The sequence below is a fragment of the Pezoporus occidentalis genome, unplaced genomic scaffold (assembly GCF_034315485.1).
Source record: "Pezoporus occidentalis ecotype Australia unplaced genomic scaffold, CSIRO_AGI_Poc_V1 ctg220, whole genome shotgun sequence".
NCBI classification, from domain to species: Eukaryota; Metazoa; Chordata; class Aves; order Psittaciformes; family Psittacidae; genus Pezoporus; species Pezoporus occidentalis.
Genome location: NW_026914073.1, coordinates 1,069,723 through 1,093,879, shown reverse-complemented (window position 1 = coordinate 1,093,879; position 24,157 = coordinate 1,069,723). Strand labels below are relative to the sequence as shown.

Sequence of the window (24,157 nt, the reverse complement as noted above, 5' to 3'; positions counted from 1 at the left end):
GCATCCCCCAGCGCCCTCCTCCGCTCTTCCTGATTGGCTGTTCCTCTGCTGCCCGCCTCCCTTTCCTTGGCCACTGGCTAATCGCGAGGCGCAACTCATCCCGGACAGCCGCGGAGGCGGGACTTTTCCCCAGTCCGGATTTTGCCATTGGCTGCCCGGCCCGTGTTGCTAGGTAGAATGGACACAGCGGGAGCGGCGCTGCGATTGGCTGGCGGGTGTGACGATTGGGGAGGGAAAAAGAGAGGGGCGGGGTGCAGGAGGCAGAGCGCTCTTTCCCTTCTCCTCCTCTTCCTCGCCCCTTCGGTCCCTCCCATTGGCTGAGGCGCCGGCCGGGCGGAATTTCCGATTGGTCCGCGCACGCTGTTGCTAGGCAGGCCAGGCGGCGCGAGGCTGCGCGGGGCGGCGCTCCCCCTTCCGATGAGTCGGCTCTGAGGTGCAGTCATCGCCGAGAGGCCGGAGCCGCCGCCAGCCCGACCACCGCCGCCCGCCGCCACCCGTCCTGACGAGCCGCCGCCGCCCGCCTCCCCTCGCCCCTTCCCCCCCAGCACCATGGCCTCGGGATCCGAGTAAGTGCGGGGTGCCCGCCCGCCGGCACGCCGCGGCCTAGGCCCCGCCGCCACGGCGCTGGGCCCGGCCCGGCCTAGCCCGCGTTACCTCGTCTCTGAGCGGCGCGGCCCGGGCCCGCTCCGTCCCACGGGCACGCTGTGTCATGCAGGCCCCGAGCAGGCGGAGGCGGTGCCGGGAGGGGGATGGGCTGCTCCCGGTTGGGCCTCCCCGGGAAGTGTCGAGTCATGGGGCTGGGGTGGGGGCGAGGCGAGGCCTGGCCGGGCCGGGCCAGGCCTGGCCTCCCGCTGGGCCTGGGCCGTGTTCCCTCCACGGGGCCGCCGGCCTCCTGTGCCCCGGCAGGGCCCGGGGGGCCGTCCCGCCAGCGCTAGGCCTTAGCCAGGGAGGGCTTTGTCTTCATGCCTTGGAGCGGCTGTCGGGGCAGCGAGGAGGGGAAAGGCATGTCCCGGCCTCCACCCCGCAGCGGCCCTCGGGCCGGGGCTAACGAGTGACTTGGCATGAGCAGAGGCAGACATGTTGTGGCCGCTGTGGCAGCTGAGGCAATCGGCTATATTTTCATCTCCGGTGTCTTGCCTCACTCTGTTTTCAGTTCCAGGCTGAGGATCATCTTTCGTCCTCGTCAAAAACCGTTTGAGTAACAGTGGTCTCTTGGATCCCAGCCCATGTGTGTGAGCCTCTTCACTGCCCCCTGAGGAGTGGAAATAGAGCCTAAAGATAAATTTCCCAGATCCAGGAATACTTGGAAGTGACTTTTTGGCCTTGCCATAGGCACTTTCCGTCTCTTTAGTGTCCCTTGTTTATGTTCTCCTTTTTGTTTGCAACTCCTAAAATTTAGACCTGCTTCATCCTGCTGAGTTCCAACAAGATATGCCAAGAATTCAGTGTCTTTGATAAAACTTGTGATGGAAGCGATCTCTTCAGGGGCATATTTTGCAGTGAGCGAGGTGAACAGTATCATTAAAAATTAATTTCTACTCGAGCAAACTTGTGACTACACAGGAACCAACAAAAATTTCCCCAACTGGAAACCAGTTACTTTTAATTGCCATTCTTTGGGTCAGCGCTGCTGGCAGCCATCTTGCTGTACTGAGGGCCAGCATGGCAAGTAGCATTGCAGGAGCTAAGAGAGTGTGGTTTCCAAAGGAATTCTTGTTTTCATATGCCTGCCTGCCTGAAACAGTGTTTGAGAACTTGGCATCTCAAGCAGGGGTATGAACTCAGCGCTTGGTTGTCATGTGCTGTTTCAGTAAGCAGCTGCAATCATAGATACCTCACTCATTTACTTCTATAGATAAAATGTTTCATGTGTATTTTGAGGGGGTTTAATTCCTACCTGGGGAAAGCAGATCTGCCTGTAAAATGGATGTTCAGGGGTGTGAGACGCCTCAGACTGGTTTTATCTCAGAAGCAAGTTGATGAGGACATTGATAAAAAGGCAGACCAGCGTGCAGAAGGCATGACTCTTCACTTTCGTTACTGCAGCTGGAATCACTTCGAGTCAGTGACTTTTTGCTATATATTTAGCACAGACTTGCAGGAACAACTTATTTCCTCTGTATAAGTGGAGCTTTGGAGATTGGTAGTTGTTTTGAGAAGAATCACTAACTGATAATTACTTTCTGCTCTTGCTCTTCATGCCACCTACCATAATGCATAGCTGCTGGGCATTATCACATGCTGAGCAAAGGGAGCTGTGACATAGATAAAAGCTGTGAATTGATACTGTGTTGTAACAAGTTCCCTCACCCTTTTCCTTTGTCAAATGGGGCTGTTGTGACTGCTCTGAGAGAGAAAAGGGCCCTGAGGATGTGAATGGGCAGCCCATCAAGTTTGCTTCAGTTTTATTGATGGCTTATTCTTCCTATGCCAGTTTGGCCATTAGCTGTGCCATTATGGCACAGGGGCAGGCTTGATACAGGCTTTGAATTTCCTTTTAATTCCAAAGAGCTCTAAAACTATGTTTTGTGCTTGGTTTATCTCTTTGTTGAGTCAGTGAAAGGAGCAAGAGGGAAAGTGTGTGAGGGAGCTGACCAAAGGGGTGAGTAAGGGAGAGAGATGATCTAGAGGATTTACATCACATTCTCTGACAGGAAGCTCATTGAGGAGCTGTAAAAACTACCCAGGTTAGCTGTCTGTCCTGCCACTTGCTGAAGTTTACCAGCACACATAGGAAAGTTGGCTGGAGAGAGCCCCAGCCCATGCCTTGGGCTTTCCGGCTTGGTGTTCCAGTTCATGCTCTCCTTTGCTGATGGCGGGTCTCTGGGATTCTCTGAGCATGGTTGAGGTGCACAGGTATATTTTGCTCTGTCATTTCAGTTACGCACTGGAATGTGTAACTCTTTGTGAAAGCACAAGGAATGCCCAGGAGAGATGCAATGAGGGCAAATAGTGATAATAGTAATACTCTAAATTGCTCCTGGAACATAGGCAGTGTTTGTCTCTCAAAGTCTGTTGGAGAAATAGCATCACTCTGCTGTGTAGCTGACATGAAATGTCATAACACCTGTGTTTCTTTGTCTGCAGAACTCTTGGGTCAGAAAACTGAAGCTGACCTTGCACATGTAGATGCCTACATCTGAGACCTGTGTTCCATTTTTAATGCGTCCAAGCTTTTCGATTGCTCTAAGTGCAGTGATGTACTGACAGCATTGATCCAGCCCTTACTTCTTTCTTAGGAAACTGTAGATTAAGTTCTTCAGTACTAAAACTTTTCTTCTCCCATTTAGCAGAACCATGTGGACCTCATGCTGTGCTCTTCAGCATTGTTTCATATCTGAAGGTGCCTAAACTTTCTTCCCAGATTCATACAACTTTTTGTTTATGGACAGCTTTGGTCCAGAAACTTCCACTTGCTGCTCAGTTCTTCTTCCATTTATGTTTATCTGTCCCATACTGTTTTTCAGACTGCCTGGCAGTGACTGCATCCCATGGGGCAGACACTCAGTTTCAATGACAGTTTATGTAGCCAAACTCTGGCAGTGGTTTTCTTATCAACAGGTCTTTGGATCCACATCTTGTGTGCAGAGGGGTATGAGTTACATGCACACTTCCAACAGGCTAATCAGGAGTATTGTTTCTTTCTGGTGTCGCTTAGGTAAAGTTCTAAAATCTTTGTGCTAAATTAATTTCCAGTGGCCAGGAACTAATGCTGAGGCAAGGTCCTTACTAGTAGGTTGTTTGGTTTCAGTACTGGTTTAACCACGAGATCCTCTCTTGGCTTGACAGTGTATTGGTTCAGTTTTCTTACTGCTTGCTCAGTTTTCCTGGAAATCCCAGACTTTTTTCGGACTCTACAAGACCACATGGTAGGTTGAAGATGAAATTCATGAGCTCCTTCCAGGGTGTATCCAGCAGCCTGTTTTGTGTCTTCTTGGGTTTGGAGAATGGATCTGTAAATCTTACATTGAAGGGGATGGATGTTGATGGCTTAAATCTTGTGCCCTTTCAATGAAAAGAGAAAAAAGATGACTTTCACAGTGCTGGCAGTCCACGAAAGACATGTTTTGCAACTACTCCTTTTGTTGACTTAAAATAACAGTCTGCCATTTGCAACGTATTTCCCATGCTACCAGGGCTTATGTGAAGCTTGAAAACTTCTTGGAAGCAAGCTGTCTGCCTTCCAAGGCTTGCTTGGTGGTGTTCCCCTTTTTACATGTTAGAGAAAGGACCCAGTAGCATATAGCCAGTCTTGGAAAAACCTCTGCTCTGAGGAGTGGGGGGGCCTGGGGTAACATTACAGGGTACATATGTCACCCCTCTGTGATAGACTTCTAAAAATGCAGTGAGTGTGCCAAGTGTCACACTGCTGCCACGGTTGGTCTTCTGCCACTTACAGGCAAGGCTTTATTTCTTCTGGTTATTTTGTCCTTAACAGAGTGAAATCATAGAGAGATAGAATGGTTAGGGTTGGAAAGGACCTTAAGATCATCAAGTTCCAACCCCCCTGCCGTGAGCAGGGACACCTCACACTAAACCATCTCACCCAAGGCTTCGTCCAACCTGGCCTTGAACACTGCCAGGGATGGAGCATTCACAACCTCCCTGGGTAACCCATTCCGGTGCCTCATCACCCTCACAGGAAAGAACTTCCTCCTTATATCCCATCTAAACTTCCCCTGTTTAAGTTTGAACCCGTTACCCCTTGTCCTGTCACTACAGTCTCTATATATGCTCTCCAGCATCCCTGTAGGCCCCCTTCAGATACTGGAAGGCCTCTGTGAGGTCTCCACGCAGCTTCTCTTCTCCAGGCTGAACAGCCCCAACTTTCTCAGCCTGTCTTCATACGGGAGGTGCTCCAGTCCCCTGGTCATCCTCGTGGCCCTTCTCTGGACTTGTTTCAACAGTTCCATGTCCTTTTTATGTTGAGGACACCAGAACTGCACACAGTACTCCAGGTGAGGTCTCACGAGAGCAGAGTAGAGGGGCAGCATCACCTCCTTCGATCTGCTGGTCACGCTCCTTTTGATGCAGCCAGTGTCGACACCATTGTCCACAAAGCTTCCACCTCTTTGCTGGTGCTTTCTGCTTGCTTAGAACAAAGCCAGACTTCATTTTTTTTGTCAGAATCAAACCAAACTCTGCAAAGTTTTCTGGTCTGACCCTAGGCACTGGCACATCTGGAATACTTGGAGAAAGCAGCCAGGCATGCACCAAGGGCGGTTACAATAGTCCACCACTGTTGTGGCTGGCTGAAGTGCAGCTTCCGAGGGAATCAACTGGTTCAAATTCATATTTATTTCATAGGGGAAATTATTTGCTTTTTTGAATCCCCAGATTTTGAACGAAAATACTTAATTTGCCTTTCTTCTGTTTCCTTGCTGTTTGTTTTGCTCCTTTTTGTTAAGGGGGATCTGTTGTATTTCTTGTGGCATACTGGGCTGGAGCTTGCAGTGATTTCTGTGAAGGTATCATGGAAAGATGCTTACCTTCTATAAAATAAAGAAGCCCCCATTTTGAATATTTCTACTGGCTTGCTAGGTTTAACTAATAAACCTCGACAGGGTAAACTCTTACAACTCTTCCTGTTAGGGGAGCTGCAGCATTATCCTTTAATTCCCCTATTTATGTGGGATTTGACACCAAATAGACTTGAACTTTTGTCTCGGTAGCAGTGGTTTCATGTGATTTCAGATGAGCCTGACTAATTCTTTAAAGCAAAACATCTTGCAGTCAGCAACATCTCACTGACCACTTCTGTTCAGAGATAGTTTCATAGCTATTTCCATTTGAGGCTACTGAAGTAGTTATATTTACTGACAGAAAATATTGTGCTTTGAATTCCTTCAGCAGGTGCCTGGGAAAATGTTCTCCTTTGTCTGAAAGCGTAGTTTACAAAAGTCAAGGTAACAAGCCTGTAGAAAATGGAGATAAAACCAGGCAGAGCGTGGAAAGGGGACAGCATTTATCAGTCAGACTCATAACTTCTGTTTTCTGTACCAGTTCTAAAGCAGATGACTTATCGACCGCAATTCTGAAGCAGAAAAACAGGCCCAATCGGTTAATTGTTGATGAAGCCATCAATGAAGACAACAGTGTTGTGTCACTGTCCCAGGTGCGTCATCTGTAAGGGTAAAGCATTTAATCTGGTAATTTGCAAGCTGTTGCTGTGTTTTGGCTTGAGAGGTAACTTTGCAATGCGAGTCTGAGTATTTGTGTCAGCAGCTGCAGCTGTGGCAAGTATGGGGTGGGTCTTGTCTTGTTTCCTAATGCTCTTCCATGGTGAAAGTATATTTTGATCTCAGATTGTGGGATTCAGTAGAACTTGCTTCCAGGATGACCACCTGAGTGGGAGTTGGTCCTTGTGGACTTAGTATTATTTTTCCCCAGATGTTATTTTCCAAAATCAAGTAACTGTCATTCAACTGCTTGAAGTCTTTTTTTGTCAAAAGCTTTTGCTAATTCTGTCACTATTTACAGGCAAAAATGGATGAATTGCAGCTGTTCAGAGGAGACACTGTTCTGCTAAAAGGAAAGAAGAGGAGAGAAGCAGTCTGCATTGTTCTCTCAGATGATACCTGCTCAGATGAGAAGATTCGTATGAACAGGGTTGTTCGCAACAACCTGAGAGTGCGCCTGGGTGATGTGATCAGGTAAGGATTTGCTTGCTAATCCTTGCCTGTCCTGGGTTGCCTAAGTGATCTGTATGGTGGTTCTGAACTGACTGAGCTGGCAATAGAGTCAGGGTCTGCAGGAAGTTCTCTTACATCTTCCAGGGGAGATCACAGAAATGTTTGCAAGATCATAGAATCATAGAATGGTTTGGGTTGGAAAGGACCTTAAAATCATGCAGTTCCAACCCCAGTGCCATGGGCAGGGACACCTCACACTGAGCCCAACACTCTGTCCAGCCTGGCCTTGAACGCTGCCAGGGATGAAGCATTCACCACTTCCTTAAGCAGCCCACTCCAGTGCCTCACCAACCTCACAGTAAAGAACTTCTTCCTTATATCTAAACTTACCCTGTTTAAGTTTGAACCCATTAACCCTTGTATTACCACTACAATCCCTAATGAAGAGTCTCTCCCCAGCATCCTTGTAGGTCCCCTTTAGATACTGGAAGGCTGCTATGAGGTCTCCATGCAGCTTCTTCAGTCTGAACAACCCCAACTTTCTCAGCCTGTCTTCATACGGGAGGTGCTCCAGTCCCCTGATCATCCTCGTGGCCTCCTCTGGACTTGTTCCAACAGTTCCATGTCCTTTTTATGTTGAGGACACCAGAACTGCACACAATACTCCAGGTGAGGTCTCACGAGAGGAGAGTAGAGGGGCAGGATCACCTCCTTCGACCTGCTGGTCACCCTCCTTTTGATGCAGCCCAGGATACAGTTGGCTTTCTGGGCTGCGAGTGCACGCTAAAACCGGCTCATGTTCATTTTCTCATCTACCAACACCCCCAAGTCCTTCTCCACAGGGCTGCTCTGAATCTCTTCTCTGCCCAACCTGTAGCTGTGCCTGGGGTTGCTCCGACCCAGCTGTAGGACCTTGCACTTGTCATGGTTAAACTTCATGAGGTTGGCATCAGCCCACCTCACAAGCATGTCGAGGTCCCTCTGGATGGCATTCCTTCCCTCCAGGGTATCAACCGAACCACACAGCTTGGTGTCATCGGCAAACTTGCTGAGGGCGCACTCAATCCCACTGTCCATGTCAGCGACAAAGACGCTGAACAAGACCGGTCCCAACACCGATCCCTGAGGGACACCACTCGTTACTGGTCTCCAGCCGGACATTGAGCCATTGACCACAACTCTTTGTGTGCAGCCATCCAGCCAGTTCTTTATCCACCGAGTGGTCCACCTATCAAATTGATGTCTCTCCAATTTAGAGACAAGGATGTAGTGCAGGACGGTGTCGAATGCTTTGCACAAATCCAGGTAGACAATGTCAACTGCTCTGCCCCTGTCCATCAGTTCCATAGCCACATCATAGAAGGCCACCAAATTGGATCAAGGATCTCTCTTTATTTTTAAGTGTTTCTGCTGTATGCGTATTCAGATTAGTATTATTAAATTATTCTGAAGGTTCTTGAAGTCTCTTCAGGACCTTCACAAGCCCAGGTCCTGTTACTAAACCGAGTTGTTCATTTATCCCACTGCTGTCACATCCCAAGTTCACATTGTCAGGTGAACTTGCAAACGTTTCTTGTCTAACTTTTTCATGTCCAGTGTTAACTGTGGAAGGCATTAAGCAGCATTGTAGTTTATCTTGTAGTATCTGTGGCAAACAGAAGTTAAAATGTGTGCTAGAAGTGAGTGACAAAAGCATGAGCCAGTCAAATAGGTTAAAAATCCTTGAAGGATGTTTATATTCCAGTTTTCCATGGAACATGTTTGTATTCCAGTTCCATGGGAATGTCTCGCATGTTCTGGGAGAATTGAAGCCTGGTTTCTGACAGTACGCTTTCTGAGGCAATCTCTGGAATAACCTTTAAATGCAAGATGTGTTTCATATAAACTTTGTAGAGGGAAAAAAATGAGGCTGTTCCACCCATCCCTCTACTACTAGAAAATGCAAGTTTTAAACGCCACTGTATTTGGAACAGAACAGTGCTTTGTACCAGTCTGGATTTAAAATTAAGGTGAATCTTTACTTAACCTCTTGCGAGGTAACTGTTGGAGTAACTTGTGACAGTTCAGCCTGTGTTCTCCCCTCCTCTGCTGAGACTGTGTCTGTGTACTTCTCAGCCTCCCAAATCTGTTACTAGTTGTCTTAAATTCATTGTGGGGGTGATAAAATTTTAACACTTCCTGACCTCAAAGTTTTTCTTGCTGATCTCTGATTGCTTTGTTGTGTTAGTTTCTGTGGTTTGTTTTTTGCCAAAATCCAGACTCATGCACTAATAACTTCCTGCTTGTGGTCTGTCTTGTCCTTTACCCTTCTGCTGTGTCCTCTCTATAAGGCATGTGGTAGAAGACTCCAGTAAAAGTCTTTAACAAGACTCACATACACAGAGGTGCATTTTCAGCTGAAGTTCCACATAGGCTCTTAATAGCTGGCAAAGCCAGTTTGAGCTCTCTGCCACAGCCTGATACTCTGTTGTCTCAGGCTGCAAAATAATAACTGCAGTGTTTATTTAAGAAGGAGGAAGGGGCCTTCAGACTTTAAGCTAAATGTCAGTCTCTGTAAAATGTGACAGACACCTGGCTCCCCCTGGCTGGTACTGCAGGAGCCCTTGCTCAGAATCAGAGTTGTTTGCCGCAGGGGCTCTGCTGTCTGTCAGTAATTGGAGAGAGGCCGCAGGAAAGAGCTACTTCCAGCTTCCTTTTCCCTTGCAGCCGGTTCAGGAGTAGCTTGCTGTTGGAAAAAAAAGTTAGCTTGCAACTCTTAGAGTTCTTTAGGGTGCATTAGTAACTTGTGAATGTGCCATGGGGATAACAGTGAGGGCTACAGAAGAGCAGAAGGGTCAGAAGACAGTAGGAAACTCCCCAGTGGTCTTGGTTAAGGCTAAGAAGAGTGAAGGAAAGCATGTGTTGTGAAGGCTGGCTCTTGATTGGTATGGTTTTTGCATAGTTAGCATTGAAATGTTCTTATGCAGGTGGGAAATACTCATCAGGGCTTTGGAGGGTTCTTTCTGTTTTTTGTACTGGCCTGGGAAGGGGCATCACTGATGTTTCCAGACTGGAGTTAAGTCCAGCATGATGTGGCTAACTGGAGTTTCCTTCTGTTGCAGCATCCAGCCGTGCCCAGATGTGAAATACGGCAAACGTATCCATGTGCTGCCAATTGATGATACTGTGGAAGGGATCACGGGGAACCTGTTTGAAGTCTATCTCAAGCCGTACTTCCTGGAAGCATACAGACCCATCAGGAAAGGTAATAGTGCCTGTTACTGAAGTCCTGATGGTAGTGAGTATGAGCTAGTCTTGAGACTGAATAAAAAGAATTTCTAGACGCTCATACAGATCTCTCTGAAGCATTAGACTAACATCTGTAGAGTGAGATTTTGCTGGTGCTGATTTAATTTTCCTGGTCTTCAGAAGAAATGGTGATTGCTGCTGCTGTGTGGCCGAGTAACTTGATAGTTCTGGGGGGGGTTTGTGCTACATGAGATTGGAGAACATGAGAAAAGGCTCAGGTAGAACTCGGGAGAAAATCTCATTAAACTAAGTGGCTACCACGTGATGGAACTGGAGAGTTTCTGCCATAGAACTGGGGATTTGTTTGGATGTACCACTTGGCACCCTGATTAAATTCATTTCTTCAGAGTAATTTAATCATTAACAGGGAGACCATGTAGAAATCCAAATACACTTTTGAAGCTGTGCTAGCAGCACTTCTGCTGGTACAAAAGGTCCTAATACACTGTTGCACAAGTTGAAGTTAATCCAGTTTCTATACCCCAGCTTAGCGAGGAGTAATAGTGCAGTATTATATATCATTCTACTTTTGGAGATAACCATCTGTAACTAGTAAAAACTAATTATCCAACTTCAAAATGTTTTGGTTTTTTATTGTTAGGACTCTTTGCCTGTTTCAGAAATATTACATTGAAACTGATTGAAAAAGAAATGTGATTCCTTGTCTTTGTACTGTGTATTTAGGCAGCATTCTATTCTATTGTTTGCTTGTTTTGTTTGTTACTGGAGGAAATTTGAGAACTTTAACTGCTGTGGATCTAAACTGTGCCTGGATCATCACAGTACATGCAGCTCTGCAGTTCAAAATGCAGAGCATGCCAGCAGCCTATGCCTGTAACCCCCTTCCCTGTCCTCTGGCACTGCTGGTAGTACAAGGGTGGACTTTTTGCACATGCCTGTTGCAGCAGGCTACTGAAGTATGGGGTTTTACAGGTGACATCTTCCTGGTACGTGGGGGCATGCGTGCAGTGGAGTTCAAAGTGGTGGAGACAGACCCAAGTCCATACTGCATAGTGGCTCCAGACACAGTGATCCATTGTGAAGGAGATCCTATCAAACGAGAGGTGAGCAGAATCCTGCCACGCAGTTCTACTACTGAATACCCTCTGTCCAGAATCTGTGACAGTGCTTGAGAGCAGCAGTGTTTGTGGTTCCTGTTTTGGTATATTGTTATTTAATACATGAGAAACTCTGGTTTCAATAGATGTGCTGCTGCTGAAGGTAGTCAGAGAAATGTATTTTCAGTGTCCTCCTTCATATGCTGAGGTAGCATCACTGTGTAGGTTTGCTGAAGAGATGCCATACTTTGGCAGCAGCTGGTTTTGCATCTGCTTCCAGATATCTCACGCTGGAGTTGAATCTTTGAATTCCAGAGTTCCCTTGATGCATAGAAGGGAGAGCTTACAATGCTGCTAAATTTCATGTGAAAAGAAAGCAAGTAGTGCTTTTTCCAGTGATGAATTTGAAATCCCCACGATTGATTTGAAGGGTCTGGGATTTAATACTTTTTAAAGTGTCTAGCGTTGAGTGTACCAAGCTTGAGACAGCCTGAGTATCTTGTCTGTCAGGTCTCAGCCACCTTGCTGTTACACAGTAGAAAATCTCAGAGGGATGAGCTAAGGTGGTTGTATACTTCATAAAAGTAAGTGCCTTTTTACCACCTGCACATCAGAGTGAGGGCTGGTTTGTAGTTAGCTGCCTTATGAAAAAATTGACCTATGTGTGACACTTGTGAGCCTGCATCTGGACACCCCCATGAGTCGAATTAGAGTTCTTTGTGACACAGCAGAGACACTTAGAAGAAAGTTCAGCCAAGGCCACTGAAGTGATGAGGGGCTGGAGGCCAGAATGAATGAGGAGAGGCTGTGAGAGTGGGATGATGCAGCCTGGAGAAGGGAAGACAAAGGGATAACTGCCTGATGGGGAAGGTAGATGCCCAGGCTGTTGTAACAATTGTGCCCAGGCAGTGGGTCAAGAGAAATTCCCAGTAGATACCAGGAAGAAGGTTTCCCTCAACCCTGGAGCAGGGCCCAGGGTGGGCAGGAATCTCCAAACTTGGGGACCTTTGGTGTTAGAGAAAGCAGGGGATGCTGAGTGTGACCTGCCTGAGGTAGGAATTCCCATTTGTATGTCTTGGACTGAACCCTTCTGAGATTCTAGGCTGTCTTATTTTATTATTTTTAGTGTGACTTAATGTTACAGATATATGGGGCAGCAGAGATCTGGACAGCCAAATGAGTGGCTGCTGTAGAGCTGTACCGGAAGAGCTGGTTACAGTTGATCTTATCCGAATGTCTGGATCATAACATTCTCTGTTAAATTTTGAGTCAATCCTAAAAGACAACACTACATCTGAGAACTGTATGTCAGCTTCAGTGTGTTGAGTAGTTAGAGGTATCACAGCTTAAGGAATATGTGTATTTTATACTGAGCTTCGCGGTCTTTACTAGTGACATGAGCAGGTCACAGAGCTTGTTTTGTGCTGGAGTCTGTAAGGAATCTGGCAGTAGAGTCTGTTATTCAAGGTACATGCAGGCAGTTCCCTCTCTATGTCTGAGCTAAAATAACAATTGTAGAAAATACCAGGAAGACTTGAAAGTCTTTCTGGATCTCGAAGATCTCAAGACAGCACAGAAACACCTACAAGCAAAAACCCAGACTCCTGGATTCTATGGCCTGGGAGGGGTTCTTGAACTATTGTTTTCACTCAGATATACTTCCTTCCTGGCAGGATGAAGAGGAGTCACTGAATGAAGTGGGCTATGATGACATTGGTGGCTGCCGGAAGCAGCTGGCTCAAATCAAAGAGATGGTGGAGCTTCCCCTCCGACACCCTGCGCTCTTCAAGGCCATAGGGGTGAAGGTAGGTTCCTCTTGATGTCAGAGGCTTGTGAGGCATTGGTGTGGAAATAAGTAATTGGTGAGGGGTTTGTTTTTTTTTAATGCTAGTGTTAGGAAATTATTTCCTTACGTGTTCTGGACACATGTACTGGCAGCTTGTAAAGTGGAGTGATGCTTTGAATCAGTGCTGTCAGTTACTGGCAAGATTTTTGTTTGTGTGTCATGCAAAGTAGAAAGGGTGTTGATGAGCAATGCTGGGATGGCAGCTGTTGCATGAGTTTGCATCACAATTTTGGACTGGCTTTATCAAATGCTTACAATTGCACTATGAAGCTACTTACACATTGAAGTACTAGCTCACCACTGAAGTCCTTTGCCTTTGTCCTCAGCCTCCACGTGGGATCCTGCTGTATGGTCCTCCTGGCACTGGCAAAACACTGATTGCCCGAGCTGTGGCCAATGAAACAGGAGCTTTCTTCTTCCTGATCAACGGTAAGTTTTGTGGCTGATTTGGCCCCAGATCTGCTGTGTGCTCATTCATCTATCTTGTGGTAATGAATGGTGTCAGTAGGGCTCACAGAGCCATGTTGTCTCTCTGACATCCTTCCTTACCCCTTCCAAGTGTCTGGAAACATCTGTAGTGGCACTTCCCTTAAGCTCATTGTGTTGTGTCAAGGTGTCTGGAACTTAGCTTTGGACTTGGAGTCTGTCTCTCTGGGTGTTCATTTATGTTGAAGAGGACAGAGTGGGGAGTGAAGCGCTGAGGTTATTCTGAGTGTATGGGGTGCAGGACACTTAGATCTGTTGCTGCCACCACATTCCATTCAGAAAAGAAGCCAGTCTGCTGTGGATTACTTTTATCTCAAGTAAATCACAAGATCTGTTTTGTTTCATGTAACATTAACTGGGGGGAGCTTCCCTGGAAGCTATAATGAGTACCTTAGGACTTAGCTACAAGCGACAGAACCTGCTGTCAATAGCTCTCTCCGAAACCAGCTGGGATGATTGCTGATAATGTCCAGTAAGGACTGAATTCCTCACTGCTTTTACAGTCAGTGCTGGAATAACTGAACATTTTTACTTAAGGTGTGCAGCTTTTCTTTTCTGATTTCAGTCACACAGACCCATGAAGGTGATAGCAAAGGAGTGTGTAGCACAGCATGGAAGTAGGGGAGTGACTTCCTTTGTATCTCGAGACAGCAGATGTAAATGGGCTGGTTTTAACCATATGTCGCCCTTGTCATATACTTCCTGAAGTGTGGAAGCTGTCACTGAATGCTAATGAGCCAGCCGTTCCTTTAGGCACTTGTACTCCGGTTGCATAATAAAAATAGCACTGTTAGAGTTAGTGGTGGGTTCTGTCTGCTGGTCCCAAGCCTTGGAGCTGCTGTAGACAGAGCTAGTATGAGCTGGTGAATTACCTGTAATGGTACTCTTAGTATTGGTGGCGTTGCCAGGCTTCAGTCAGCTAGCAGCTTTGCACTCCTGAGGGTCAGGTTTCTTTCTCCTGGGTCCTTTAGAAACATACTTTCATGACACTCTCATCAGCATGGTGGAAAAATCCATAAAAATGGAATGAATCTGTAAGCCTGCAGTATTGTTCAGCAGTTGTAGGAGATCTCAGGGGAATATGTCCTTCCTTGGGGGTTGATGTGCTTACACATTCTTAGGGTTTTATTTTTTATTTATCCTCTGAGAGGAGATAGGGTTTATTGTTGTTTTGTTTTTTTTTTTAATAATTTATAGGATTTTACAGAGGTATATATGTATATGTGTGTGATATAAGCTAAAGGCAGCTTCAGTATCTAGAGCTTTTTCCTTCCATACCGTGACAGTTTATCACCATATAATTTGATTGCTTCTCTTGCAAGCTAGGACTGGCATTAACAGTGTGCGGTGTCTCACTGCAGAGAAGCTCACCAAGTGTGAAAATAGGGTAAGGAAAGAGGCAGTTAAAGGTAGCTCATTGACTAGCGCTGCATTCTGTTAGAGTAAACTGAAAGCATCAGAATAATCATAGAAGGTAATTCTGAACGCTGTTTTTGCCTGTTCAGCTGCAAATTTAGTGAACTCCGTTGATAGTATTTGCTTTGGCTTGAAATATAGATTGTTCCATGTGAAAGTTGTACTAAGAAAGACTGAGCTATGTGTGTTGGGGCTGGCTGCCTTTCTTCTGGGTGCCACAGTGCTGCTGTTTTTCAGGTCCTGAGATCATGAGCAAGCTGGCTGGTGAGTCTGAGAGCAACCTGAGAAAAGCCTTTGAAGAAGCAGAGAAGAATGCTCCTGCTATCATCTTCATTGATGAACTGGATGCCATTGCTCCTAAGAGAGAGAAGGTAAAGAAAACCTGAAGGAAGTAAAGTAGTACCTCCATTTTGATAGTAGCTGTCATGAATCCCTGCATTTGACTGCAAGGTAAAGCAGTATTTAACTTAACACCTGATTTCAGTTGGACATGAGAATTGGGTATCGTTCTATAACAGCTTGTGGCTGTCATATCTGTCCACTCTGGTGCCATACTACCTCCTGTGCTGTGTTGTAGAGCTTTTGACCTAAGCACTGCTTTCTCTCTCCATAGACCCATGGGGAAGTGGAACGCCGCATAGTGTCTCAGCTGTTGACTCTTATGGATGGACTGAAGCAGAGAGCACATGTGATTGTCATGGCAGCTACCAACAGACCTAACAGCATCGACCCAGCACTCAGGCGATTCGGTAACCACAGCTGCCGTGCCTTTCCTGTACATCATACACTTTGTTACAGGCTGTGCTTCAAGGGCTTTGGAAGGATTAAGCAGAAATTAATGCTAAACATCTTCCATATGTTACATAAACTATTGACTTGTCTCCAGCTGCTTGCTTGAAATCCAATTCTAGGCTTCCAGCCTTTGGTATCATTTTTCATGCCATATTAGGGTAGAAATGTGTAGGAAAAAAAAACCACTTTGAAGAGAAAAAGTACGTTAGCCTCTATTCAGTGAACCTATTTGAGGACATACTGAAGGAGTAAATGCGTAAGGGGATGTTCATGCCTTCGGTTGCATAAGGTTCTGAATTGTCTGATTCTCTTACTGATAAGAAATCCATTTCTGAAGTCCAAGTTTTCAGAACTTTGTGTTGTGAATTAATGTCTGGTGTCAGAGCAGTTGGTAAGGTCTGTAATAGCAAACAAGTCAAGTGTGCAGGGGGAAATGGCCTCTTAAATGTGTAGTGAGCCATTTGAATGCATAGCTATGGCTAGAGGAAAATGATAGTGAAGGTACCTGAGTTAATATTGCAGTAATACCTGGGTTTCCCAGCTCTCCAGACACTGGGACTACTTGTACTTCTGTGAAAGCTCTGAAAAATTGAATTTCTTGGTATTTGTGTAGTTTTGTGATGAGGACACAAAGGTAGTAATAAACACAAATGTGTCATGGTGCATTGGTTGAGGGCGGCATATTTTCCTAAAAATGAAGCTTAGAAAAAGTTAACTAAACCAGCAATCCTCAGTGTTATATAATCTTGAACTGTAGTTGATAAGTAGTCTCACTTTCCCTACATGGCCAAAGCCTTTCCTCCTTCTCTGATCTGACTCTGCTGTCTACTGTGCTGACAGATGCTGCAGAGAAATCCCAAAAGTCTGGCGTTTTCTGAAATTGTATGTTTGTGGCTTGCCATCATGTTGTTCAGTCAGAGGAAGGCAGCAACTGCAGCTCCTCTGGTTTGCAGAATCAGCAGCTCAACATCATGTTTTGTATTCCCCAGGTCGTTTTGACAGAGAGGTAGATATTGGTATCCCAGATGCTACCGGGCGCCTGGAGATCCTGCAGATCCACACAAAAAATATGAAGCTGGCTGATGATGTGGATCTGGAGCAGGTGAGTAGTGAGCTATTGGAAAGCTTGTCTCTGCAGACAGATATTCCCGATGCTCTCTTTTATAGTTGAACAGTTGTTAAGGTTTGATCACACAACTGGAGTTGCTCACTTAGGACAGCATGACACTCTGCGAGTGTGTGATCTCTGGGCTTCCTTCTAACCAGTTTACCAGTGACCAGAAATCATCGCTCACTATTATGGCTAAATGAAACAAATGTGTATCAGTTCACTGTGGGCAGGCCTTACCACTGTCCTCCTGGGGTTTTTTGCTGACACATTCCCTTTTAAAGTAAAACAAGCTCACACAGAGCTGGATGAGCATTGTGGTGGCATTGGATACCACATGTAAACTGGATGGTTCCTGTCATCTCTGTCCTGAATGAAGAACTGCAGTCCTCTGAGTTATCTTTCTGCAAGCCACCTGAATTCCAGTTGCAGCTTTGATCTCAAGTAGGAGGTGGAACAGGAGTGTCTTTGCCTGTTAAATATGTGGTAGTACTTGTCTTGAATCTGCAGCAAAGTACTGATGTTGCTGTCCTACAGAGCTTTGTTGCACTTCCCAGTGGGTGACCAGAGTATGCATCGCCCTTGCAGTGCACTTGCTTGTATCCCTGTGAGTCATAGTCAGTGCTCTGCTTTCAGGTGGCAAACGAGACCCATGGCCATGTTGGTGCTGACTTGGCTGCTCTTTGCTCAGAAGCTGCTCTTCAGGCTATCAGAAAGAAGATGGATCTCATAGACCTTGAAGATGAAACAATCGATGCTGAAGTGATGAACTCCCTGGCTGTGACGATGGATGACTTCAGGGTAATGCAGGAGTGCCCTTTTCTTTGGGGAGCAGTGTCTTAACTGCTTATCTGAAGCAAGTGAATGTAAACTATTAGCATTCATATAATGCTATTTCTTCTAACAACAGTGGGCTCTGAGCCAGAGCAATCCTTCAGCTCTTCGGGAGACTGTGGTGGAGGTGCCACAAGTTACCTGGGAAGATATTGGTGGTCTAGAAGATGTAAAGAGAGAACTCCAGGAGCTTGTACAGGTAAGGGTTTCCAGCAGATTTTTGCTTAGCGTTCTTGAAAGATAATTAGAATAACAAGATCCAGTTCTTCAGATTCCCATTTGGGCTGTGAACAGGGTAAGTGCAGGGGTTTTTATGGTATTTGGACTAAAAATATCAGGCTGTCCATCTTGGTGAACTTGGAGAGGAAGACGCTGACAAACAGCATCAGGCTTTCCTTCTCTGAGTCTCCTATGTCACCTTGGGTGTGTGTTGTGTTACATGCAGAAACAGCAGCAGTTCTGCTTCTCTTTTTGGAGACCAGCAGTGCGACCACTGCTGAGAATCCTTTCAAGGGCTGGCTTTATATGCCAGAAAATAGATGAAGATTCTTATACAGAGAGCCTCTGAAGGGCTTCTCATTGGCATTACCACAGGTACAGGTGAGAAGTAATTGGGAAGCCTTCTATGAAGGGAAAGACTGGGACAGAAAGTCATGGAGGATCTATGGAAACTCTTGGGAGCTGTATTTGGGTGGTATGGGTTTGATACGTTCCTGCTTTCAGTTGGCACTGTAGGAACATCCTGTCTGTGAATAAAAGAATCTTAATTTTCAGCCTAATTTTCTGATGTTGAAATTGTCACCTGCCTCTGACCTCGTTGCTGAGGATAAATGCTCACATAATACACCTTGCCTGTCTCTGGAGAGCAGAGTGAATAGGGTAGATAATGAGATGTTCCCTTTTGCTTCTGCGGGGCAGAGTGAAGTTGGGATTAAGTTGGAAAACTGCCCAAACTGGTATTTAGTTCTTAAGAGGTGAATAGGTTGTTTAAGGCAGCTTTCTAATTTAGCTGTGATGCTTTTCAAACCAGCTTCAGTTTAAAAACTCCAGCAGACAGGATCTTTTATTTAACCCACCAGAAATCTCAGGTAGTATTCCTGGTAGGAGGAGAAACAAAACTGACCTACAGAAAGATGTCCCTGCCCATGTCAGAGGCATTGGACTGGATGACCTTTGAAAGTCCCTCCCCACCAAAACCATTCTGTGGTTCTAAAATACAGGCCTGTTCTGCTTCATGAGAAGTTTCTGTTTGTTTTGATCTCCTTCAGTATCCTGTGGAGCATCCAGACAAGTTCCTCAAATTTGGCATGACCCCATCGAAAGGGGTTCTGTTCTACGGGCCACCGGGTTGTGGTAAGACACTGCTGGCCAAAGCCATTGCCAATGAGTGCCAGGCAAACTTCATCTCCATCAAGGGGCCGGAATTGCTCACCATGTGGTTTGGTGAGTCTGAAGCCAACGTGCGTGAGATCTTTGACAAGGTGAGTGCTGCTTCTGCTCGCTGTGCTGTGTTTGTGCTCAGGTACCCCTAGAACTTTGCTGCGTCTGTCGAACTGGCCTGGTGGTTGGTTGTGTCTTTTATGTTTTCCCCACTTGCACTGAGAGCAGGAGCTGCTTTCCTGCCATCAGGGAATTAATCCTCTTCAGCAACATAGCTATTTACACTTGTTCTCTGATTGCAGTTTGCTCTGTTGGTACAGGACGATAGATGCTCCAGTGCCCTAGCAGTGAGGCCAGTGTTAGGATGGCACAGGATACCCTCCGCATCCCTGAGAATTTACCTTAACACCTCATTAGCTGTCACCACCTAAAGATTTGCAAAATATCCTGTGGGTTCTTGTCCTGCAGTATACATGGCTTAGGAAGGAGCTCCCTCCTGCCCAGTGCCCTGTAGATAGAGTTACCTCCTGTCCCAGAAGGTATCAGCATGGAATATCTTGGGAATCTTCATCCTTATAGCAAGGGAATGTGCTGCCAGGACAAAGTAGAACTAAGAGTGAGAGAGAAAACTTTAGGGGACCTCAGAGACAGTGTAGTCCAGCTGTTTTTCCAGAGCAGGGAGATAACTTGGGAATTTGATCGAGTTGCTCAGGGCCTCATGTTCTGAGCACGTGCTAAGGGTGGAGAATCCCTGATGTCTCTGGACCTGCATGTTAATGTTTGAGCTGTGAGTGTGAAGAATTTCCTTATGTGTAGCTGGAATTTTCTTTGCAGCAGTTTGTGCTGATGGGCTTTCATCTTCTCACTGCACACCTTGAAGAAAAATCTGGGTTTTCCCTATAACTGCCCATGAGGTAGCTGAAGACAATGATTGGGTTTCCCCCTTCCATTGGATATAACTCACCTACCGACACTTGAGTGCCTGAATAGCCAGTTGACATCCCCAGGTCTTGCAGGGTCAGTTTGGTCCAGGCATACTGGCTCCAGCTTTCCCTCTGGGCATCAGAGTTATCACACTTCTGCTTGGCTAACCACATGCCCAGCTGTGGGGAAATTCAGCTTGTGTTTCGGGAGAGTCTGACTGAGGGTTTGTGTGGCAGGAGACTGCTCTAGAGCAGCTCCCTCGAGCTCTTCTTGCTGCAGCAGTGCTCTCATATTCCTCTTAGGTACTTCAGTGGTAGGGTAGGCATAGTCATTGTGCTCCTTGCTGGGTGTTAATATGGACTAATTGTTCCATTTCGCTTTTTGCAGGCCCGCCAAGCAGCCCCTTGTGTGCTCTTCTTTGATGAGCTGGACTCCATCGCAAAGGCTCGAGGTGGGAACATCGGCGATGGTGGTGGTGCCGCAGACCGTGTCATCAACCAGATCCTGACAGAGATGGATGGCATGTCCACCAAGAAGAACGTCTTCATCATCGGTGCCACCAACCGGCCAGACATCATTGACCCAGCCATCCTGCGCCCCGGCCGTCTGGATCAGCTCATCTACATCCCTCTGCCTGATGAGAAGTCCCGGGTGGCTATTCTTAAAGCCAACCTGAGGAAATCACCAGTTGCTAAGGTAGGACCTGCCCCCATGTCTGGCTTGGGTTTGCTGTGTCCTGCACATGTCTCTCACAAGCTAGGGGCAAAGCAGAGGGGTGGCGGCCACTCCAAGTAGTACTTGGTACAACTGGAAAACGTCCAGTTCCTTAAGGGTGGAAATGATGAGGTAGTGGGAGGTTTGAGTTCTGAAGTGTCCGTGTGTACATGCAGCAGATCGTTGAATGAAGAGGTAGAGGGAGACTTTGAGTTCTGAAGTGTCCGTGCGTACGCGCAGCAGGTCTTTGTCCCAAAGTGGAGTTCTGCCCACAGTGCAGTAATAGGAAGGCCTGTACAGCAAGAAGAGATTCCTGCAGTCTGAAAGGGAAGTAAATGTAGAACATTTACTGGGGGTGGAAAATGGAAATTGGAGAGGAAGCGCTGCAGTTAATTATTGCTGAGCTCAATCATAGGCGAGAGCTGTGTCCCTTGCCTGGGGCAGAGGCAATAATGTAGCTGATAGTTAGTCACAGAAAAGCAAATGTCCAGTGAGAACTCAAGCTTTTTTATGTGAAGCTTACCTTTCTAGGTTCTGTTCAGAAGAAAAGCTTCAAAGGAGACTGCTGTACTACCCCTTCAGTTGAGGGGAAGGAGGAGGAGGTCCCTTCATAGAATAGTTAGGGTTGGAAAGGACCTCAAGATCATCTAGTTCCAACCCCCTGCCATGGGCACGGGTGCCTCACACCATTGTCTTGGTCTGCCTGTGCTCTGCTTTGATTTCCATCCAACAGTGTTTGTTTGACTCCTTATTCTGAGACCTGACAGCCTGAATCCACAAGTACAGAGGCATTTACGGAGGCATTGTGAATTCTTGGTGGTGGGTGCCTTCCTTTGTGTGCAGTTAACTGCTCCTCAAAACAAGAAACTGAACAGCTGATCTTTCCAGAATTGCCCAGAGTTAAGGCAGCACCTTGATACCATGGGAACCTCTCTATCTGTAAGGTGCTAAGGAGGGACATCCTGTTCTTTCTCTAGGATGTGGACCTGGATTTCCTCGCTAAGATGACGAATGGCTTTTCGGGAGCCGATCTGACAGAGATTTGCCAGCGTGCCTGCAAACTGGCCATCCGCGAGTCCATCGAGAGCGAGATCAGGCGGGAACGTGAGAGGCAGACCAACCCCTCTGCCATGGTGAGTGGGGCCCTGAGCTCTCCCTGCTCACCTGAGCGAGGTGTGAGGGGTTCCTACCTCATGCTTATGCTCAGAGGGTGGACCTGCAGCACCTTGTTCTTGTCTTGTGGGAGGTTGAGGCTCTCCTGGGCTGCTTCATGATCAGTGTTCATGGTCAGAGGCCCTCTCCAGCCCCTGTCCTGGTGGGTGTTGTGGCCTCCTGGCCCAGAGGGAGGCTGTCCATGGACCCTCTGTCCTGCTGCAGGAGGTGGAGGAGGACGACCCGGTTCCCGAGATCCGCAGGGATCACTTTGAGGAAGCCATGCGCTTTGCCCGCCGCTCGGTCAGTGACAACGACATCAGGAAATACGAGATGTTTGCACAGACTCTACAGCAGAGCCGTGGCTTTGGCAGCTTCAGGTAACCACTGGGGAGAGCCCCAGAGCAGAGCAGTGAGGCAGCTTGCTGCTGGGCTCTAGGCAGCAAACCTCTCTTCAACCGTGCTTCCCCATTCTCCCCAGCATGCACAGCAGACAGCACACTGTGGCTGTGCTGGAGGTCCACTGTAGCTGCTCTGTTAGTGCTCCTGAAGCTCGTTAACCTGTTTCGATAGAATCCTAGAATGATTTGGGTTGAAAGGGACCTTAAAGCTCACCCAGTTCCAACCCCTGCCACAGGCAGGGACACCTTCCACTAGAGCAGGTTGCTCCAAGCCCCTGTGTCCAGCCTGGCCTTGAACACTGCCAGGGATGGGGCAGCCACAGCTTCTCTGGGCACCCTGTGCCAGCGCCTCAGCACCCTCACAGGAAAGAACTTGTCCCTCATATCTAATCTAAATCTCCCCTCTGTCAGGTTAAACCCATTCCCCTTGTCCTGTTCCTACCTGCTCTTGTCAAAAGCCCCTCTCCAGATTTATTACAGGCTCCTTTAGGTATTGGAAGACTGTGATTAGCAGAGGTGCTCCGGCCCTCTGATCATCTTCATGGCCTCCTTTGGACTCGCTCAAGCATGTCCGTACCGCACTTGTGTTGGGGGCCTCAGAGCTGAATGCCAGGACTCCAAGTGGGGTCTCACACGAGCAGAGCAGAGGGTCAGAATCACCTCCCTTGAGCACAAGCAACAGGCAGAAGCTCTGTGAGCCTTTTGCATGACCTGCCCTAAGGCTCCATCCCGTTTCCATTTGGGGGTGTCCTAATTGTCATGGGGTGTTGGTGTAGAGGGAGGGATAGTGCTGAGCTGTGAGGAGGCTTCTGAACAGCATCTCTTCTCTCCCCTTTGCACCGCTGCACACAGGTTCCCATCTGGTAACCAGGGTGGTGCTGGTCCCAGCCAAGGCACGGGAGGCAGCAGTGGGAGCAATGTGTACAGTGAAGACAATGACGACGATCTCTATGGTTAACTCGCTGTCCTCGGTGGACCAAACTCCAAATCAGGCCACGTTGTACAGGGGAAAATCCAATGTTCAATGGACTCTTGGCTTCTTCATTCCTCGGTCAGAACAGTGTAGCTGCACGTCAGACTTTGTACAGAGGATGTTTTCTGCAGACACAGATCCAAACCGTTGTTCAGTCGGGAGGCAGACAGTACATTAACAAGGAGGGGAGCTGACTTAATTTCTGAGAAATTTCTGTTCTAGTTTATGTGGCAGAATCAGCAGCTTTAGCAAAGGGTACAACGCTAGCCTGTATTAAAAAAAAAAAAAAAATCACAAAAAGGCACCATAAAAATAATAAAAAAATAATAAAACTCCCACAAAACTCCACCCAGGCCCCAGCCCTTCCTTTGTGTGGTGCTGGGGCTGTCTGCAAACCCACCCATCTCTGTACTGTGATGGAGCCCATCTGTGTGTGCACCCGCTCCCTGCTGCCCTCGGGGTTGCTCTTCCTTTTAACACCCATTAGCTCACATTAGCAGAAGGAATCGCTTTGGAAGCAGCATCTGTGCTCTGACTGCAAGCACTGAGTACCAGAGCCTGGCTGCAGGTACCTGGTGTGTCCTCTGTGCTGGTCGTGAGCAGTCAGAGCTGCTGCTTTGGCTCCTGCAGCAAAGGGCTCCAGCAAGTCCCATCTTGTCCACCCTGGCTGGGGGCAGCACGAGGGGCACTGGGGCTCTCATAGGATAATAGCTAGGGGAAGAGGTTAAAGAGGTTTCTCAGTGCTGCCAAGGCCACCACTAACCCATGGTACTGAGGGTCCCATCTGCACAGTTTGTGAACGCTTCCAGGGATGCTGATTCCACCCCTGCCCTGGGCAGCCTGTTCCGATGCCTGAGCATCCTTTGAGGAAGGAGTTGTTCTGATGTCCCATCTAAACCTCCCCTGGGGCAGCTTGAGGCTGTTACCACTTATCCTGTCACTTGTTTCTAGGGAGAAGAGACCAACCCCACCTCACTCCATTCCCTTTCAGGCAGCTGTAGAGAGTGGTAAGGTCCCCTGACCCTTCTCCAAACAACATCCCCAGGTCCCTCAGCTGGTCCTTATCACGCTTGTGCTCCAGGCCCTTCACCAGCTCCTTTGCCCTTCTCCGGCCCCACTCCAGCACCTCAATGTCTCTCTTGTAGTGAGGGGC

The 24,157-nt window shown here is 47.4% G+C and overlaps 1 protein-coding gene across 1 annotated transcript; it reads left to right on the top strand.

The window, feature by feature from the left end:
* Positions 1 to 452: 452 nt before the first annotated feature.
* Positions 453 to 23,352, top strand: VCP (valosin containing protein). The gene is made up of 17 exons (XM_062620398.1): positions 453 to 566; positions 6,004 to 6,115; positions 6,481 to 6,653; positions 9,734 to 9,876; positions 10,854 to 10,984; positions 12,652 to 12,783; positions 13,151 to 13,253; positions 14,964 to 15,097; positions 15,340 to 15,475; positions 16,508 to 16,620; positions 17,263 to 17,427; positions 17,537 to 17,659; positions 18,729 to 18,941; positions 20,152 to 20,460; positions 21,456 to 21,611; positions 21,856 to 22,010; positions 22,884 to 23,352. Exons 1-17 carry the CDS (start codon positions 550 to 552, stop codon positions 22,987 to 22,989), a joined length of 2,421 nt encoding a protein of 806 aa, XP_062476382.1. The 5' UTR covers positions 453 to 549; the 3' UTR covers positions 22,990 to 23,352.
* The last annotated feature ends 805 nt before the right edge of the window (positions 23,353 to 24,157 follow it).